At 43.4% G+C, this 21431-nt stretch overlaps 1 protein-coding gene and 1 long non-coding RNA gene across 3 annotated transcripts in view; both read right to left on the bottom strand.

Moving 5' to 3' along the window:
• The window catches only part of CPEB4 (cytoplasmic polyadenylation element binding protein 4), a 42452-nt gene extending 35633 nt beyond the window's left edge, over positions 1-6819 (bottom strand). For both annotated transcript variants that reach the window (XM_064671772.1, XM_064671773.1), the window contains exon 1: positions 4127-6819. In XM_064671772.1, the coding sequence (XP_064527842.1) occupies positions 4127-5248 (1122 nt within the window). In that variant the 5' untranslated portion in view covers positions 5249-6819. The remainder of the gene's footprint in view (positions 1-4126) is intronic.
• A 4929-nt stretch (positions 6820-11748) lies between these two features.
• Positions 11749-20893, bottom strand: LOC135422545 (uncharacterized). Its single transcript, XR_010434520.1, has 4 exons — positions 20677-20893; positions 18829-18892; positions 15580-15735; positions 11749-14592 (listed from the first exon to the last, which is right to left on the bottom strand). It is a non-coding gene; the product is annotated as an uncharacterized LOC135422545 (long non-coding RNA).
• Positions 20894-21431: the final 538 nt, after the last annotated feature.

Below are 21431 nucleotides of genomic sequence, written 5' to 3'. Positions count from 1 at the left end.
AACCCTGAGGTCAAAAACACACAGGAGGGCCAAAGCCCAAGTATTAACGTCAGTAGTAAGTTTATAAAACAAGAACAGTGTTAACTTCCACAGCACTTAACTTGTGCATGTCATACCACATTAGAGTGCTGCTAATCCCACAGATCAGTAGCTGTGGGGAACAGCACACAAAACACTAATTACTACACAACTGATGTAGTTATAGAAAAATGGGTGAACAGGTTTAAAAATCCAACTTTAAGTATTTATTCTATTTTCAAATGATAGCTTGAGATTTCTTGGAATAATTGCTGTTGCTAGAATAAAAATGGCATTCTGCAAAACAAATAACCTCTTTTTATGCAATCAGCTCTCGTGAGTTATGAAAAGGTTCCTCAAAACCAACTATTAAAATAAAGGGGCATGGTAAAGAAATTTACTTGCAAAATCTTTTCAAGAGGAAAGTTTAGCAAGTGCATTCAAGAGGTTATTTTTTAATTCCAGTTCCCCGTGAATTTGTTTAATGCACTTATTAAACCAACCCATTTCTGTGGGCAAACAAATGCTGACGTACAGCTCAGAATTCAAACACATTTTGTAATCACGTATGTGTTTTCTCAAACATTCCATATCTGCCTGGGGGAAGAGCAAGTCTCTCTGGCACAGCCCCTGGATGGATTTGGAAGGGGTTATATACCTGGAAACCAGCCACTGTAGAAGAAAGGAAAAAACATTTTGAACAAGTGGATATAATGAACTGCTCTCATGTACAAAATTCTTTGAAATGGGCAGTTATTTTCAAGCCTGATTCCGGGAAGAAACACAAATTATTTTTAAGCATTTTTACAGAACGCTATTGCTTCACTTGCTTGTGTCTTCAGAGACCAATTTAAAAAACATCGTCACACATTGAAGATGAGATCTGGAAACCTGGAAATGCCTATCAAAGCAAGATTTATGCATTGCATAACAGGCAGGATGTTCCACTCATGAGGAAGTGCAAGTACACAGCAAAAGGAAAGCCAAAACAATCTCGAAGGCAGTGCTGCCCTAAAACACAATTACTGAGCACCCAGTTTGTCAGTGCTGCTGGGAGACAAGTAGAAGGAATTATTTTAAAAATCAGTAACTTGGAAAGATGCAATAGTCACAGTCAAAGCATTTTCATGTATTAAATCTCAAGGAAGCCTGTCAAAGCCAAAAGACTCCCTTTCTTTTCTTTTTAATTTTAATTCAGGAACCATTTTTTCATTTGGAGACCATTTCCTTTTCAAACGAACACACAAAGAACAATGGCTTTTCTCTTTTCAAAAGACCTTTGAAGGGGGAAGCCTGCCCAGTGGCTAAAGCACAACATCAAAACTTAATTTCATTAACAGATCTGGTAAGTCTTCTCTGACCTTGCTTTCAGTTCCAAGACATTCCTACAGACATGCTACTTCTGAAACATTAGGAGACAGAATTCCAAATGGAAAACACTTAGAACAGAAAGCACCGGGTTTGCATGCAGCCCTCCATACCAAGCACGGCATCATCAAATTGCAAGGTTATCTAAGAGATCACCACAGTATTTTCCTTTCATCTGAACCATTTGGAGCACCTACTTCATCCCAAGAATCGAAGGGCCACGGGCAGAAATGTTTGAAGTGAGCAGGAATTCACATCAGTGGCTTATAGGGGTATTATGCAACATCGTCCTCTTCAAAGAGGAAACGAGCATTTACTCCTGGTTACCCTAAGATTCCCATCAAAACAGACAGAATTCTGTGTGTCAGCAAGCTTTGGAGTAGAGACAACCTCTGTGAAAAAAAGAAAGTGATCCCCAAATATTTGCAGTTGCTGGTTTGCATTTTGCCTTCCAAAGAAACTAATTTTCACTAGATTGCAGCAACACTCGTTAATGATTTAAGCAGCAAAACATAAATATTAAATGAAAGGGATAGTTGTATCAAATTACTCCATTATGTTGCTGCAGCAAAGACAGCTTTCAACTATTTCCTAAACAGGAATCTAAGAAGATTCCAGTAACAAAATAGCCTTGTCCAGTACATGATTGCTACCACGTCTAGTACATGAAGGATACTTAATATAAAGACAGATAGATGCATGAACACAAATATATAATATCCTACAGTCCTTATTCTGCTTTGAGGCAGGCATAGAATCAGCATAATCAAGGAAAAAAATAAAAAGACATCAAAGGTCAAATTTTACATCATTTGTTTCCAGCAATTCAAGAATTCAGTGTGCTTTCAACACTCAGCTAAGTGACCAAAGGAGCTAAAGATTTTATACAAAGAAAAAAAAAGAAAGTTATAAAAAGCAGTTGTCCATGATGGCTTCAAAATTAATCAGCATCTTTCTAGGGCTGCAGTGCTGAAGTCCTGTTTTGCTGCCCTGCCCTTTTCCTCACAGAAGTGACAGTATCGGACTGGAAAGCACTTCACTCCACACTTTCCTTTTCTTGGCACGAAGGAGTGTCAGACTTGGTCTTGACATGTACAGCTTCATCTGAGTGTTTATGTAAACAGACACCACCATGCTACACAAAAATCATTTCTTTACCATGATCAAACTACAAGTGTCTGCTATTTTATGTCTGGAACGGCATCCACAAGTCAAGGTTGACTTTGCCAGTTTTCTCTAATTTCCTTGATGCCGATCCAAGCACGTTTCTATCCCTGTGTATATATTTGGGGCTTATACACAGCAGCAAGGACACACTTGATCTCATTCTGTCACTCTGAACATCAGCTACGTGTCAGGGTACAGAGTGAATCAAACCCTGAGCCAAGTCTCGCTGCAGTGAGGCTGAAAAAAGACCAGCTCCAGCTGTGCCCTTTTTCTAATGGTTTCAGTGTATAAATTCCATATGCTGGATACAGGTTGATTATATTCATTACAAATACCGACATTAAAATCAATTATTATTATATGCATTCTAAATTTAGAAGGGCTCTACCTGATATTGAACCAGCCAACAGCTCTGCAGTAGAAAAAAGGGCCCTAAAGGAAAGTTCCTGCCAGAGCTGCTGTGCTGTCAGCAGGCCCTGCACAGCACCAAAAAACAGAACAGTTTGCAAAGAACCCAACTATCCACAAACCCACAAAGTCATTATTAAATGTATTTCTGTTTCTTTACACCATGACACATATTGTACAGTTTTTATCTTCGAAATTATTTAAAGTAGGTCACCCTGGGTGTCTTGCAGCATGGCCAGAAATACTGCAATCACGTTGAGATTTTTACTTTTGCCCTCATTTGAAGAGCTTGAAAAACAACCCTGGAAATGTAATAGAGCTCTTGGGTTGTTTAATTCACCCTAAAGGAGTTTACAAAAGGCACACACACACATAAAAGCTCGGTTTAACTAGTGGTCAGATGAAAAGAAGAGTACTTCTGGTTTAATTTCTACTGTAAATTAGGTTCAACATTATACAATTCTTTTCAAATTCATAACAAGTCAGCCCCGAAGGAGAGGCTGAACTGCCACTGCCTCCTGCCAGGAGAAGGCCATAGCAAAAATATAGGAGACCACCAACAGACACTGGTCCAGATCTAATTTTAGTGATGATTTAATGGCTTGTAACCAGAATTTGCTGCCATTACTGAGGAGAGCAAACTGCACCAATTACCATCCTGTTTAAAAAAATCAAAGTTTCAAAAAAAAAAAAAGCTACACAAACTATGTTGCACTGCAAGTCCATGTGATACTTGAAAACAAAATACACTTTTCTCAGATGTGGTACATTCTTGAGTATTTTAAAAGGCCTCAGATGTTTCATACTCCAACAGGCAACACTTTTTTTTCCTTATTCCTTTTTGTAGATATTTGCTGCTGGTAACTAAATTTCTTCATTGGCTATTTCTATCTGTGTGTTAGTATTAAGCTGAAGGGAAAGTGGCTAATACAGGTGGCTGGTAGGCAATAGATATTTATCACCATCACTATTAAAAAACAACATGAATCACAGCTTGGAGGATCATTCCCATTATGACATTTCAAGTTCAGTATGTTTTTTTTTTTAAGTTGTAAGCACAGAAATCCTACAACCAGGCTGTGCTGTTCCAACACACTGCACTTCCCAGAGCATTTTAATGCACTTTGGGGTCATTTTTCTTATGGACAGAACAGAATGTGCTCACCTGAAAGGGAAAAATGTTGTCAGCTCTATTCAAACTGTCTTCCATCCACGATTTTGGAGCGAAGGCCGAGCTGGGCCGGGCGTACTTCTGCAGCTGGATATGATTACTTGCAAAATTCTTCTTTAAGGGCGAGATGGAGTTCAAGGGTGTTATCCCTCCGTTCAGTCCCCGGCGGTGGTCTCGACCTTGGGACCCTCCCCACCCACCGTATCCGCCGCCGCCGGGGCTCCATGAGGATGGTGTGGGAGAAGGGCTTTGGTAGCTGCTCCATGGAGAAGGTGGCTTGTTAAGATTATTAGCCAAATGAGGCAACTGATTAAAAGCAGCATTTCTGTGTGTGAATGGAGGTGGGTGAGGACTTGCAGGAGACCTCCTCTGTTGCTGATGCTGATTGTGATGATGCTGAAAATGGGGGTGATGAGGGTGGTGCTGAGAGAGGGGTCCGATCTGGGGGGAAAAGCTACCACCAAAGCCAGGGCTGACGTGATGTGGAAAATTCTGAAACAGCAGAGCACCATTATTAGCTGAGGCAGTAGGGACCCCTCCCTGATGGAAAAAACTTGCATCTTCATTGATTATTGTCGAAGAAGAAGGAGGAATAGCTGCAGACCAGTTACTAAAACCAGTCAGAGAAGATGCAGTGGATGTCAAGGGCTGTGTTGAAGTACCGAGCCCCGAAGCCTCCTGATAATCAAATCCTGTTAACACCGGCGATTCTATTCTGATTTTCTCCTTTCCATTGCCATTCTCTGAAGAATTATCACCCTGATTTTCTTCAGTTTTAGCTTTCTCGGGTTCAGAGAGCATGCCTGCTTCCTGACTTTGACCAGGGGAAAGCTGCTGTTTTTCTAGGGACTCTTGCTTTTCCTGTTGCTGAGTTTTAGATTTTTCTGACCCCAGAATCTCATCCTGAATATTATGGGCAGCTGGAGCAGGAAAGAGCCAAGCTGACCCAGCACTACTGCCATTGGCAGCTGTGTTATTATTTATAAAAGCAGCAGGGCTGGGGGTTGCATTTTGATGATGGTGTGGAGGCTGCAGATGTGGATGAAATCTGACTGGAAAAGCTGACTTATTTCCAGTGTTGTTTTGCACTAACACTCCAAACCCGTAATCCCCCATTTATTATATTTAGGGTTTGAATCCTCCCTGTAAGAACAAGTTGATGTTTAGTGTTTAGCTTGTCCTCTTCTGAGGCAAGATTAGCAAGTATCCTGTTTTTCACTAGATATTCCAGTTTCTCCCTCCACGCTATTTGTTTCAGATTTGGATAAAGATGTTTTATCTTTTGCAAAAGATAGATTTCTTCAACTATTTCAATGTGTCAATTTGTGTCCGTTTCCTTCCTTTGGGCAGGAGGAAGGGAAAAATAAATCTTTGGTTCACAAAATAAGAGGTTTCCTTTTTCGAAAGGAAATGCACAGCAATGAGAGAAAAAGCTTCTGGCGAATAAGGATAAAGAGATTCTAACTATGCTGTTTTTTTCCTCCTCAGCAGCCTTGACTCGCCCATAAATGAGTTAAGAGGGAAGAAAAAAAATACAATGACGTCTGGTCCCTCAACCCCTTGGCAGCAAAAAATAGATTTAAATCTGGAATAATTTAATACATCTCTATAATCTAATATATATTTGTGTCCTGTTTAAAAAGAGTCTTTGCTGTGGACAAGGGAAAAATTTACCTCAGGATCTCAGCATTCAGAGGGTGAAAAGGGTAAGTGAGTTGCAGAAGAGGCTTTTCCCCCGTGCTGCTGGGTTTAACCTATTATATTTAGCAATAATATACACCGTGTGTGTGTATGTGTGTGTGTGTGTGTGGTTGTTTTAAGGGGTAAGATCTTATCTCAGGAAATCAGTATTCTATGTGTGCTGGGTGGGGAGTGAGTTGTGCAGAAGGGTGGATTCTTGATGCTGCTCCTTCTGGGCTGGGTTTCAGAGCTCGCCAGACTCGCTTCTTATTTATGATCCAATATTCGCGTGTCCTTCATAAGAGTCCTGGCTGTCCGAGGAGGGAGGTTTTCATCTCAGAAATCAGCATTCACCGTTCGGGGAAGGGAAGGGAGGGGACAGCGCAGGAGGAAGGGGAAGGAGGTTTCTCTCGCTCTCTGCTGCCGGGAGGGTGTTTTGTGGTGCGGGGCTCGCCTCCTTCCCCGGGAATCGCGGCTTTCCCGCAGCCCAGCGAGCCCCTGGAGACGCGCTCCCTCCTCAGGCTCTCGGCGTCCAGCGGGGCCGGGCCGTGGGTGCCCCGCGTGTCCCCCCGCCCTCGCTCGAGCCGGGGGAGGCAGGAGGGGTTTTACCTCAGCAGCGCAGCAGCCTCCGGCAGGGAGGGGAAGGCGCGGCCGGCCGGGCTCCTCTCTCCCCCATGGAAGGTGTTTAAGCGGCTCTCCCGGATCGCCCGGCGGGGTCGGGGCGGGCTCTGTGTCGGGGCGCAGCGCTCGGGGCTCCGGCGGCGGCTGCTCGGGGCGCTCGCTGCCCTGCGGCTGCTCGGCTCGGCTGCGGGCGGGCCGTGCCCCTCATGGACCGGCCGCACCGGGGGGGGGGGGTTCTCCGCGGGGACGCTGCTGCGAAGATCTGCAAAGACCAGGAGACCGACAGCCTTCGGTAGCCGGCGACGTGTCCCCGGCGCGGAGCCTCCGCTGCCACCGCCTCGTTTCGCGTCTTTTTTTCCGTGTGTTTGCTGCCGCCTCCCCCGCCCCCCACCCCCCCGGCGTCCGCCGCAGCCGGTGCCTCGCTGGTCCCCGCGCGGCCGCTGCCCAGCCCGTGCCGCCTGGACCGAGCGGCCGCACCAAATGACAACCAGCTGGCGGGGGCCGCGCGGCGCTTCCGGGGCGGTGGCGGCCGCGCCCCCGGCCCGCCCCCGGCCCCGGCTCCGCCCGCCCGGGGTCCGCTGCGCGCCGCCATGTTTGGTAAGGGCAGGAACACCCCGGCTGGGGCGGCCGCCCCGGCGCTCGGAGCGCCCGCCCGCAGCGCGGCCGCCATGTTGAGTGTGGGCAAGAGGTCAGGCGGATGCCGGTGGGGCCGCCATCTTGGAGTGAGGAGCGCGGCGCCCGCCATGTTTGTGCAGGGCAGGGCGTCACCTGTCACCGCGCTGACAGTGTGTCTGTGGTGTGATATACAGGGGTCTGGGTTGGAAAGGGGCAATAAAGATCATCAGATTCTACCCCCTGCCATGGGCAGGGACACCTGCAACCAGACCAGGTTGCTCAGAGCCCCATCCAACCTGGGGTAGGGCACCCACGGCTTCTCTGGGTGACCTGTGCTAGAGTCTGAACACTCCCACTGGGAAGAATTTCTCCCTATATCCAACCTAAATTTCCCCTTTTCAGAGGGAATGGCCGTTCCCCTTTGTCCTGTCACTCCAGTCCCTGATGGAGAGTCCCTCCCCAGTTTCTTTGTAGCCCTAACAGATACTGGAGGGGGCTGTGAGGCCTCATCACAACCTTTTCTTCTCCAGGCTGAACAATCCCAATTCTCTCCGCCTTTCCTCATAGCAGAGGTGCTCCATCCCTCTGATCCTCTCAGTGCCTCCTCTGGACTCACTCCAAGCCCGTGTCCCAGCTGGGTCCCCAGAGCTGGAGGCAGCTCTGCAGGGGGGTCTCACCTGAGCGGGGCAGAGGGGCAGGATCCCCTCCCCTGCTGCCCACACTGTGGGATCAGCCCAGGACACACCCAAGTCCTTCTCTTCAGGGCTGCTCTCAGTCTCAGGGCTAATATCTACAACTGAATACTCCATGAAAGGCTGCCTATTTGTAACATCCTTCAGCACCCCTGGACTGCATCCCCTGCAATGGCTTGGGTTGGAAGGGACCCTAAAGCCCATCTTGTTCCATCTACTGCAGGTCCAGTTTATACAAGAGTTCATTTTGGGGATGGGCCCTCTTTTTGCACATTTGCAAATTAAAATATGCTAATAAAAATATAGTTCAAAATAAGTAACAAGATCTAGTGAAATTAAAATAACTATATGTAGATACATCAGTAGAAAAATCAACTGTAAAAGGAAACATGCAGAAACTTTCCCTCAGTAGTTTTCATTTAGTAGTGGGGTGTCCACTGCTACTTGCTCCAAGACTTTTCTGCCCACTCAGTCATCTCATTGTAGGTTTGGATGATGCGTCTTTTTTTTTTCTTGCGTTTTTTACCAAACCAAGTATTTCCCAACAATTTTATTAAATAAGCTTTTTTTTTGCAATCGTAGATACCTTGTTTCATTGTGTGAAAACGGACTTGTTTACATATGGTGAAAACATCATTGTGAAAATATAATTACTGGGTTATAATTTCCCCTTTTGTTTACTGCTTGCAACCTATGTGAGCCCATCTGATACTGAGTATTATTTTCTCTGTATTTTTCTAGTCATACTGTTATTATCATCATTATCATCACATTCAGGGTTAACAGGCACTTCTGTCAGGATGCCATGAACTTGGCTCTAGCAGCAGATTGCTATTCCATGAATAGTTTGGGAAAGACTGAGTAGATGGCCTTAATTTAATTTCAGGCACACCCTTGCAATGCATTAGGGTAGATGCAGATCCACTAGAGTGATACGAGCAGAACAACTTCCAAAATCTGACTGTAATCACTTCGCTTCACGAACATGGTTTGCTCAAACCATGGGAGGTTTCTTAACATCCAACGCTGGGATGGTATCACTGCCCAGCAGCATTTGTGTCAATTTATTCAACCTCTGAGAAAAAGTGCCTGAACAGTGCGCAGGGATTGCAGCCACCATAATAGTTACACAGAAGAAAGTGAGAACTGTCTATAAATAAGACAACCTGTGAGGGAGTTGCCGCTTTGGTGGCTGGATGATGTAACGAGAGTCTCAAAGAATGCAAAGCATGACAGTGTCATAGAATCACAGAATGGTTTGGGTTGGAAAGGACCTTAAAGATCATCTCATTCCAGTCACCTGCCATGGGCAGGGACACCTTCCACTAGACCAGGTTGCTCCAATTTTTTTAATCACTCAAGCCATGAGCTGGAGCCCTTGTAGAGTCGAATTAACCCTTTATCACATAGTGAGTTACACACTGATTTTCCTGTAGCTTATGCCTTGACCTAACTTTTGGATGAAACTTGAAACATGAGATCCAAATAATTAGAAAACCCCAAATCCTTGGGCATCGAAGTAATGTGAATTTAGCTAATTTAGAAATTTAATCTTAAATTTCCCTTTACCACAACAATAAATATCCAAGACTATTTTTCAGTGGGAAGGAAAGGGCTGAGTTTTCTCAGTAGCATTTACTTACACACAGTGGTGAGATTCATGCCCAGATTTGCTGCCACATCTGCTGAGGTCCCTGCAGCTCAGTCCTGATGTATCCAACGCTTTTCACCTGAAAGAGGTTTCAGACTGAATGACACTTGAAGTGCTTTAAATCATCATGGTACCTTCCACTAATCACTACCAGCATTTAATGGATTCATTCCTGGAAGCACTTCAACTCTTCTGGGTACCGTAGAGGAGAGGATTCCTCTGGCCACTCCAGCTGACATCATTAGGCAGCTTTAGCTGATGACTGCCAATGGCTTTGTGCACTAAGCAGGCTCCCCCAGAATCAATCTCCAGGGTCACAAAACCCTTAACAACCTCTTCACTGTGAGACTAAATCACAAGTGGGAACATATTGCTCTCCTCTGAGGATTAGATTTCTTAGTCTGCTTTTATTCTGACAATATCACCATAACACATCATGCAATAAGTTCTTGACTGTGACTCAGGTCACAGGAAAGATTGAGGATGGCTGAACTGGTGTAGAAAAATCTGTGTGCTCACTTTTGCTCAGTCAGAAATAATCTTGAGATCTGTGATTTGCTCGGGTCTGGTGCAGGGCCTGCTCTGTCTTTCAGTGTTACATACAGTGAAACACAGCAAAGGGGAACGTCTTCAATTTTGTCAGGTGTGCTGCATAGTCTTGGTAAGGTCATATGTCCCATGAGATGTGGAATTGCTAAGATAATTTAATAGATTGGCTCACAGATAAACTAAACCTGAAAGCAAATGGAATCCCCAAGAAGCCTCTCCAGCTCAGTCACACGACTCATCCTGGGAGAATCTAGGAGAGCAGATGTGCCCTTTGTGATAACACTCTGCATGTTATCAAATCAAGGTCCTATTGAGCTAAGAAGTGAAAGGACTTGCAGAGCTGAGAAGGAACTCCTTATGGAAATGCCTTGCCAGCAACCCTCTTTTTTTTTTTTTTTAAATCAAAGTACCGTCAGCTCTCATGCATCTGCTGATTGCAGCTGTCACAGTGTCATCCAGAGAGAAAGGTGAGCCCTCGGTGACTCAACACATGAACGTCAAACACTAGCACTGCACACACTGGAGGAACATCACATTGATGCACCTGTTTTGCACTGTTGGTGGGGAAACTGAGAATTCAAGTCTCAGTTAACTGCTGTGCAGTTAAAGTCACATGCCTTAAAAAAAGGGAGCAGAAAGAGGATAAGAATCTCTTTTATAGGGGCAGCATTATCAGCTGTATCTTATTTATCAAAAACCGTAACTGCTGTTTTCTTGAATGTCAAAAGGCCTATTAGGATGTTCTGATCTCCAGTTTTATACTAAAAATCGTTGCTGTATCTTGCCCACACAATGGTCTATGACATATTATCACAGTTTAGTAAATCAAATTTAAATTCAAAATTAACACTATACTTACAGCACAGGGACTTGAGGAAGAGTGCAGTGGGATATGCTAAAATTCAAAGGGATCATTTATGGGATTATTAGTCACTCTAGATGTTCCTCTACATTACTTTAGGTCTAGATTATCACAGAAGACACAGGACTTGCTCACAGTCAGTGGTAATAAAAGCAGCCAACAGATCCGAAAAGCTGCATCAACATTTTATCCTAAACAATTGCTCCAGGAAGGCTGAGCTAAAAACTTCAGGCAAGCTGTCAGTAGCTAATATTAGCCTACACATACAGAAAAATTTTTAATTTCAGAGCAATTTTCAAAGACTGCAGAAAATGTTCTCTAGGCTGCAGAGAAAATCCGACAGTTCCTTTTTGTGCTGATGCAGCTGCAACTGCTGTTTGCTAGATCATATCTCAGCTTGGTCATTGCAATATCAAAGTATGATTTTATAAACCTTTTAACTCTTGTGTAAAACACACTATACATGCTAATGGCTTCATTTGACTAAGCTGGCTTCGTCATTTTGCTGCAGCTGGGTGAAGGTACTATATATTGATATACCCTCATATGTTAAGCAACCCCTTAATGGAATACATTGCCTTGGAGTCTTTAGTCTTTATGAAAAAACCCTTATCACTGCCCAGAGAACTATTTTGTGTGCAGTAATTATGTAATATTAATGAACAGTATTACATACAATTTTTTTCTAGCCCTATTCTTTGTATGGAATGTACTTCAGAATGACCTGACACTGCAAAAATGCCTCTAGCTTCCATGGCTCATGTAAAATACAATAAATACGTAAATAATTTAGAAGAGGAAATAGGTGGTGTTGCAAAGGCAGTGGCATTCTTACCACTGTGCTTCAAAATCTGCTGATGTGACCTTTGCAAACCCGTTTTTCTTTTTCCATTTAAGGATACTGCTTCCTCAAGATGGACAAAAGAAATTCCACACAGACACGGAGTTTTAAAAGGCCAATTTGAAGGCTCACTTTATAATTTTCTTTCTGAAATTGTAGAAGGAAAAAAGCACACAGGGAGGTATTTGCCTGCCCACCGTAGCCTTTCACAGAGAGCCTGGCATATCTCTGTGCTGTGATGGGATTCCTGGAGCTAGAAGTTCCTAAGTTTTGAGCCAGGATGCTCAAAATCTGAGAGGCTGAACCTGAACCCAGTGGATGAGCCGTCCTCAGACGTGCCAGGACAGCCTGTCCAGGGGCACCACCCATTGTCCAAAAGGCATCTGGAAAGCAATGGCCACTCAGTGGTCTTCAGTGAAAGAGGCCTTTTATGCTATGGAGACTTAGCTTCTCAGTCTCTTGGGGTTTAGGAAGTTTTTCCCACTTCGAAGATAAATAACTGCTTATTTAATTCCTGTTAATAAAGGAGGAATGCTGGGCTGTTGCAGGGGGCAATTAGTCAGGGCTTGCAAAGTGCACTTGGTGCCGAGTATAATTTTTACTGCAACTCGGTGACACCTTCATTTCTCAAAGTAAGATTTCATAGCCCGTTCATTTACAAAGTGGGCTAGTGCCTTTGGGTATTTGGGAAGGGCAAAAAGACAAATTGAAAAGCATCAAATCATTTAATTTGAAAGTGCATTAAGCACACGCCTTCCAATTTTCTGACTAAAATGTTCGTTGGCTTTTTCCAAAGAGGTTTGTATTCAGGGCACAGAAATAGTTTATGGATTTTAGATTCCTGAAATACTTAACAATGCTATTAAGGGGAGAAAAACACTGGCTTCTTGTCCTAAAAAAAAAACAGATTCACGTGCAAAGTGTTAATGAGCCCAAGTGACAGCTTAAGGATAAATATAGCATAACCCTCAGCCCCCAAAGTTAGCTAATCAAACATTTTCTAGAACGGAATTTCTGAGAAGTGTGGAATATATAATAGAAAAAGAAAAGCTAACAATATTAAGAGTCCAATTCAGAGTGACCAAAATGAGGTAGGTCTTTTTTTCCACTTGGGAGCCACAGTACCCCCAGCACCTGGAGCAGTTGGATCCTTTTGGAGCATTGCTTGATGGAATCTGTAGTCTCCAGGCTGCATCTCCATTATTAAAAAGGAGAGCAGTGGCAATCTGCTCCATTTTAGGTAAATTAAGTGCAGCTCTTTGGCTCCTGGCACATTCCCAGCGCGGCTTTGAGATGAGTATAATTCCACAAAATCCATAGAATTCAGAGCCCAAGTCTGCTACTGTTCCCCCTTCCCGTGCCTTGCAGATAATGGGGAGTCCTCTGTTGGGGTCTTTGCAGGGAAGAGAGATATTGTGCATCTGCTCTAATGAATGTTGGGTTTCAGTGTGCTGAGGGAACAAATTCAGAAGAGACTTCCAGTTTTTCCTTTGAGTTCCACACCTGATGGCTTCCATGTCATATTTCCACTGGCAAGGGAGGGGGGAATGTTGCACATTCCATGTCCCCCTCCTTCTGCCTTGCGGGGTGAAAGAGGGTGTGTTTCCACCGGCAGAGTAGAATGAACTCATGCTTTCCAGTTTTTCCCCATGTTAGGAAATAGGTCCTGTCTCATTACTGGTGACAGCACATATTGGTAGGTCATAGAGCAAAGGGAGAGCCTTGCGTAGAACAGCTGGGGCCCAGAGCCAGAAATCTCATTAAAGTAAGCTGCTGCTATTTCCAGCCTGTAATAGAGCTTTGGAGCTTGATTATATTCAGTGAAAGCAGGTCATTACAAACACAGTGCTTTTTGCATATTATCTAAATTGAAATAATAATATGTTCTCTCCTTTCATGTGCTGTATTGATAAATCCCAACTTATGAATGAAACATGTTGATTAGTTAGTTAAAAATAATTAGTTCCATATTATGCCTCCAAGTTTAAGGCTTGATTAGTGCAAACAAATAACTTTTCTAGATAATAAGTCATTTACAGAGTATTCTCTTAAGTGGAGCACACAGGCATAAAAATAATCTGCAGCAATAAATTGTGTTATTTGTTCTCTCTTTTCTCTTTGACTTGAAATATAACAGTACTTTTAGAACTTGAGAGACAGAATATTTATATCTATATGCAGATTCTGATCTCAACAGCAACTGCCGCAGTGCATCTCTGGCGTTATTTGATTGAGGTGGCAGTGAACCAGGTAAGAATGTGACCCACAAGTGTTCTTTGATTCAGTTTTTCTGGCCACATAGCCCAAAAAGAGGAACAATCGTTTCTTACAGTGACCGAGAATATTGCTCTGTTTAGCTTTTTGTTATTTATCTTGCTTTTAAATATCCTGATATTTGCATCAGAACTGAGCTAATGAGTGGTTTTCCTTAGCAGTGGAAGTTCTTTTGAAGGAAAACAAAACCCTGCATGAACATTTTTTTCTAGTCATCGGTTCACGGAATCCAGAACTATTCAACAATCTCCATAAGCCCAATCCTGAATATGAACATTTTCCTGAACCAGGGCTTAAGGCAGTCATATGGACAAAGATTTTTTTTTTTTAGCTCCCATAGGGTTCTTCTCACACAGGCAAAAGGTGGTTCCAAAACTGTGTACAGGAGACATCCCTTAAAGAAAGGTTATACATTGATAGGATTATGGGGTATACACTGTAATAAAATTAAATAACATCCTGGTAAAAAGCCTCGACTCTGTAGATACTGTCTCTGCTGGTGCTCCCACCTACAGAGCCTCTCTGATGGAAAGTTATGGCTCTCAATTATCACTGTGAAAATCCAGCCCTATTTTGGGAGTGCTAATAACTTGTAGCAGTCATCGAAGTGTGGGAGTTTGACGGTGTTGTTGGAGAATAACAGCCTTGGTGTTTGGGCGCTGAAGCATGACAACCCTGGATGAGGCAAAAAGACGCTTTTGAAAGCATTTTTATAAAACTCTTTTCCTTCCCGGTTGACAGGAAGACTTGCAAAGACTAGGAAGAGAAGCAGACTGCCAGGAAGGCAACTAATTTGATAGCGGGAGTTGTGGATGGACACTTGTCCACCACTGACTGAAAACACCAACTTTCCACCTATATATAACCACCAAACAGCCAGGAACTATAAATGGCTAAATCTCTACTCTTTTGTGAAAGAACTGAGGTGACTTACTGGTTAAAAACTCTTCAGTCCTTCCCAGTCCTCTCAAAGGGCACTTACTGAGAAATGGTAATGGTTTACAGTCTCAGAGTGCTTTTAAAGCACTCAATGTCAGAAAAAATGGCATTAACCCACTCTCCTCCCCATATTCTGGACCTGTTTCTCGATGCTAATCAGGAGTAATTTCACTGAAGTGAAGGGAGTTATACAAGACCTGTGTAAAAGTGGAATCAGATCCATGTATCATACATTTAAGATTCCTGGCAAAATATGCTGTATTTACTTGAGGAAATTAAAACATTTCAGAGTTTGGATGATTTAAGGGCTATGTTCTTACTTCCTAGAAATTAGAACAGTACCTCATGTAATCAATAAGTGTATAAAACTGTCTAAAATGCAAGCATTGCAGAGGTCAGGAATGGAAAAAACACAGCTGAAATCACTTTACATGATATACTGGAAAAGCAACATTATTTTTACCAATAGCTCTGAGAAGCCATTGCAAAAGGCAAGAAACTGATTTAATGGTATGGCAAACAGCATTTGTTTAATAAAGTCAATTTTTGCCACTTCCATGGCAAATAAAACACAACATTAGACTGCTCAGTTGGCTCCAACCTCCCTTGAACTTTAAGAAATTCAGGGAAACAAGCTCTTGGGTTGGACCTGTCTGTGTTGGAAACTCCACACTGCAGTCATACCACACTATCAGTATTATTTTTACATCAAATCACAAGTACCAGGCAGTGGGGGGTGTATTATGTCCTCAACAGTCTGGAATAGAAATTCCTCAGTTACATATGAAACCTCTCCAGTGTCTTCCACAAGAAGTGTCTCCATTAAGACTAATGAAGTGCTGATTCTGCACGAGAGATGCTGCAGATCCTACAGCAGAGCTGTAGGGGAGAAATGGGCTCTTAAACACGTAGGGAGTCACTCATCTTCCACCCTTGAATCTGAAAGAGCTGCTTGAGGAGTTTTCATAGAATCATAGAATATCCTCAGTTGGATGGGACCCACAAGAATCATCCAATCCAACTTGTGGCTCTGCACAGGACACCCCAACAATCCCACCATGTACCTGAGAGTGTTGTCCAAATGTTCCTTGGGCTCTGGCAGGTTTGGGGCTGTGACCACTGCCCTGGGGAGCCTGTTCAGTGGCCAACCACCCTCTAGGGAAAAAACCTTTTCCTAATATCCAACCTAACCCTCCCCTGACACAGCTTGGCCCCTCGAGTCCTGTCACTGGTCACAGAGAGCAGAGATCGGTGCTGCCCCTCTGCTGCCCCTCGTGAGGAAATTGTGGGTTTGATGAAACTTGGAGGTGAGCAAGAAATTGAAGGAGGAAATATCCTGGACTTTGAAAGCATAAATAAGCTGCACAGTTTTCTGACTTGTAATAACTCACTGTATCAGCTCCTGGGTTACTGCAGGGGTACAAGGAGGCTGCTAGAAAGAGGAACAAACAGTCCTCTGTGCTGCCCCTTCCCCCTGCCCTACAATGCTCCAAGGCTTGCGATGTTTGGCCAAAGAGCAACTTTGGACAACACATGCTGGTGATCCTGAGTCATTGGCTAATGTTAAAGGCAGACCTGCAGTCAGATGTGCTGTGTGAAACAGGGACTTTGCCATCAGTGAAACTGCCCTCTGGTTTATGCCTGATCTGAATTTTGCATCACACGTGCTCCTAAAGACATTAAAAGAAATTTCTGTGAACATCCCGTGAGGGGAATTGACCCCTGCAGAGTCAGCCTTGGTTTTGAATGGGTGGGCTTCTTTTGGCTTGTCACATCTTCCTAGTGTCTAAACCTCTGCCTTTGTATTATAATATGTTGGACCATAAATATCTGTAATGGAACAGATTACATCAGCTACCTTAGTGCTGCCAATCTCAATATTAAACTCTGCAGCAGCAAGGAGCCCTGCCCAAAGGACTATGACAAGTATTCAACTCCATTTATATTAGAATACAAAGTACAGAATAAACCTATATAGTTTCTGGCAGCTGATGCTACATGTCAGATAAGAATGGCACAGGGGAGAACAGTGCCAGAGCATTGAAGTTCCTTCTTAGATTAAGAGCTGAGGATATTTGATACATGCCCTTCCTGAATGTGCTGTAGGTTAGTAAATTTTTTTTATTTTTATCTTTTAAATAGTAAATCCCCAATACCCAAGCAAAACCAAAAGGTAGTTTTGTTTATTTCTGCACCCACTGACTCTGTTAAGGATGTGCTGGCTGCAACAAGGGATAGAGAGAGATCTGGTTAGATTTTAATGTATTTTCACCTCATTTCAGATACTCAAATGACACTGGTTGAAATGCTAAAAAATATGTTCAACATTTCCTTGCAGTTTCTGTTTACTCAATCAGCTGCACATTGACTGTACTGTCCTCACTACAGTTTCAAGTTTGCTTGAGGTTGTTTGGGTCAAATAAAATCCCATTGCTATGAGTTAAGCCAACATTAGGTTCCAGGGAGCTTGACCAGAACTATTGTCCCCATGTTAGACTGTTCATCAGAACTTTTTTCTTTTCCAGCCTTCATTGTGAATATTCTTGGAAGAGACTGCTCAAAGATTGAGGTAGCAAGTGTAAAATAGTTAGACTTAGCGGAACACAGGTTCTAAAATGTGGGAGACATGATTCAGCATTTCAACTTTTCAGCATTAATGATTTATTGTGTATTTTTTTGAAGATTTTCAAGGGAAAAACTGTACTGACTTCTCTGCATGGGACTTAGAGATTCTGTAACTGGAAAGATAAAGAAGTTGGCAAGAACTTGCTTTATCCACCATGCTGTTCTCTGTCTGCTTCTAGCCCCACAGAGATGGCTTCATTCCATTAGTATTTACTGCATATAAATTGCAAACAGCATGTTAAGATGCTCTGAGGAAAAAAGCAATAAAACCACAGAATATATGAATGCTCAAAAATTGTATTGCTGTTGTAGGAATATGGAACCAGATCCTTGGGTCCTGTGCCTTTATTTCAGCAAAGGAGCTGGCCTATTGTTTCTATTTAAAATTGGTTGCCATGGTGGTATCATCCGGGCTTTCACCCTGATGAAAATTGTTTGCATCTGTGACGCAGAAGCGCTGGCAACCCAGTGTTTGCATCTACCTCCAACACAGGGGTAATTGTGGAGATGGAACCTGACACTTCACCTGTGCAGAGTAAATAGGTTCCTTAAACATCCATGTACTGTTAAAACTGTGTGGAAGTGGAAAAACTGGTGGTTTGATCTTCTGCAGCTCCTGAGGCTGCAGAGACCTCAGACAAAGTGGAAGTGTTGAAGTGAAATTCCACGGCCAGGCTGACCTTTCCCCTGGGCGTGACCCTGGTGCACAGTTTTGATTTTGCAGCACCACCTGAAATTTCTGGGAAGTTACAGGTCTCGCGTTTTTAAAGTGATGGGAAGCCCTGCTTGACATTCAGATCTGCTGATACAAGAGTCTCTCTCTTCCATTTTCTAATGAGCCTCGATCATTAGCCTCCTTATGTCACAGGCAGCTACTGATCCCATTAATTAGGTGAATGGCAGCCACCAGGACACTCAGAAATGTCTAGGAACAAAATAATAGATTAAAAAAGAAACTCTTCATATGCGTTTATCTTAGGTGGCAGTTCAACTTCTGACCCAAACTTGCTATGGGCTTAGGTTTAGGGTAGCAGAATCTCATGAGGGCCCTCCAAAACTTCCCCCTGCTTCCCACTTGGTGCTGATCCTGTAGGGCACATTCACAGAAACAAACCCCAGACAGTCCTGGGTCTCAAAGGGACTTTTAGGCTTAAAGCTTTCTCTTTAATTAAAAAAGTTCTTTTGGAATACTAAACCTCCTACAAGGAACAGATGGGGTTAATGCTCCTCCCTGCATTAGCTGTCAGCACTATACTGTGAACAAAACAACAGCAGATTTACTAGCTAGAGTAGTGCTTGTTAAATTGAATTACATCTGGAACATTAGTATCAATCCCTTCCCTTTACCTTTATTGGGAAATCCTCCTTTCCAGCATGAGTGATAAGTGGGGGAGGAGGAACTCAGGAGCAGCTGTGAACAATGAACAAGGACCAAATGTTATCAGCAGGAAAGAAAACCTGGTAGTGCCAACTGCACAATGGCAGCTCTCCCTGTGCAGAGCAGGGTCGGCCTGGGGTGCCAGCTCTGTATTCCCTTCTAGTTTGCAGATGAAACAGCCAGGCAGTCTCCTGTCTGTCTTTCCAGCATGGATATTGTATTTCAGCTGATGTGCCTGCAATGCTGATTTTGCTGAGCTGGAAGAGAAAGATCTGCAGTGTAAGAAATTATTGAAGGCAAGCAAGAACCTCGTTGTCTTTTGGCGATGTCAGTGCGACCCTTATCAATAATTGAACAGCTTTTCCAGGAACACAATCGAGAGAGACCAGACTCTGTGCTACCACCTTGCTGCTTCAGTCAGCTGTTCCAGGAAAGGCTGTTCTCCAGAGGCAATATTGTGCTGTTCCTTTATTCCACAGGCTCACAGTATCAGAGCTGAGGCAGTGGTCCATCTGATACATCACTTCCCACCCACACTCTCATACTTAAAAACATCACAGGCTCGAAATAGGGACCATTTAAAAGGGACTGCCCTGTCTGCTGCAGCCTGGAGCCCAGTGGGGTGTTTGGAGAGAGCTGAGGGTCTTTCACAGTCCCGTGAACCTTTAGTGTTGACTTTTCCATTGGAAAGAGGAAAGCTGCAGGTCAGAGCTTCACTCCATTGCTATCACAAGGACTTGGCAATAGTCATGTCTGGATCCTAAGGCCAGGAGCTTTGTATAAAAATTGAGAAATGGATTCCTGAAAGCTCTCTGTTAAAAAGCTGGCACCTGAAGGATGGGAGAAGCCAGGTGACTTCATGTTTGTACCACTCCTGCAGAAGACATCTTTATCTTAAGCCCTTTGAATTAATATGCCACTCTAAGAAGGGGCCAACTTGTAATAAATGCTGAAAAACAATCAGCCTATGAGGGGGGAATATCAGAGGTTGCACTTGTTAGGCCTTTCCTACATGTGTAATGTGAATGATAAAAAGGTGATGGCTGTGCTCTCCTGGCAGCAGTTTTTGTGGGACAGAATTTCATCCCTTACCTCAGATTTTGTGGGTTACTCTGAAGGCATAAAGGGGGTAGACACTGTGCCCTGCAAGGCTCTGCTACCCTGGCATACTATGGGTAAGGCCCTGGCCCCTTCTCAAGTTCAGCCTTATCATTACATTGCAATCAGGAGAGGCGAGAGAGATTTCTGCAGTAAATATTGTATCAGGCAGTCTGGGCTGCTTCAAATGAGAGCAGCTCATAAAGAGCTACTAAATATAAAATCATCCTCAGGGCAGCTCCAGTTTAAGCCAGGGCATGTCAGCTCTCAGAGAAGCACAGAATCTTCTGGGATGTAAATAAGATAAAGGCAGGATGAGGAGGAGAATTAGAACTTTACAATTGAAATTCTGAAAAATAAATGGAAGATGTGCCATGTAAAAGGAGAGGAACAAAAAAAACCCATCAGAAACATGAAATGTCCAGTATGTGCAGTCCTAGAGTTTGGAATTTCAAGTGTCCTCCACCACAGTATCATGTATTTCTTAAACTAATCACCCATCCTGCAAACCATGGTTCCTCTCTATCTTGGAGGAGCTTTAAACTCATTCTAACCCTTCTCTCCCCTCTCCTTTCTCCAGACCATTTCTTCCCCTATTTTTCTACATAACCCAAAACATACATGTCCCAAAAGCCACTAGCAATAAACAGAAATGCAATGATTAAATCTTTCACTGACAGAACTGAGTCTTCCATCACTGCAGCCTAAACTCCACTTACTAAAAAGGCAGCAGATGTTCTCTGTGGTTTTCTGTTTTGTGTCCACTGGTTCTGTGGATGGCAGATCTAGACCCAATTTTACACTTTACATGGGTGTAGCTTGGCCTAAGGAGGGTGCAAGGGAAGCAGATCCCCAAAACAGACAGGTTATCTGGTGGGGTCAGGTTCCTGCTGGATATTATTGAACTAGTTCAGTGATCCATAACTAGATCTGAACTTTGCTGCTCTGGCCTATATCTGACAGAGATGAAAGATTCTATCTATATCCTCCGGGCCACACGAGTCCATTTCTGAGCTGTATTGTGTTTCCAGGTTATGTTACCAACAGCTGACTCTGCTGACTTCTTGCATCTGAATCATTCCTCCACTTGTGTGCATGTTTTCAGCTGCAGAATATAGTTAATTCAACAATATATGGAAATCAACAATTATCAGTAAATGCTGAAGTTTAACGAGGTGACAGCAGGACACGCTGTCAAGTAGTTAATCGTATGAGCCTGACCATGCTGACAGGTTTACAAATACCTTTGCTAAGCTTCAGTGTCAACAAGATTTTATATATTACAGGCAGGTCCTCTCTTGCAGGGTACTTGCACCATCCTTGAGATGGGTGTCCTGGTACTTTTTGCATGTACACTCTATTCCATAGGCATGTCTCTGAGATGTTTTTCCAGTTCTCACAATACCCAGGCCAACTGCACTGCATATAATTAATCTGCCTTCTGAAAATAATCTTTTAATCATGACATTAAAAG

This window comes from Pseudopipra pipra, chromosome 15 (assembly GCF_036250125.1).
Source record: "Pseudopipra pipra isolate bDixPip1 chromosome 15, bDixPip1.hap1, whole genome shotgun sequence".
NCBI classification, from domain to species: domain Eukaryota; kingdom Metazoa; phylum Chordata; class Aves; order Passeriformes; family Pipridae; genus Pseudopipra; species Pseudopipra pipra.
The sequence above is the reverse complement of the archived record's forward strand: the minus strand, read 5'-3'. Positions and strand labels throughout refer to the sequence as shown.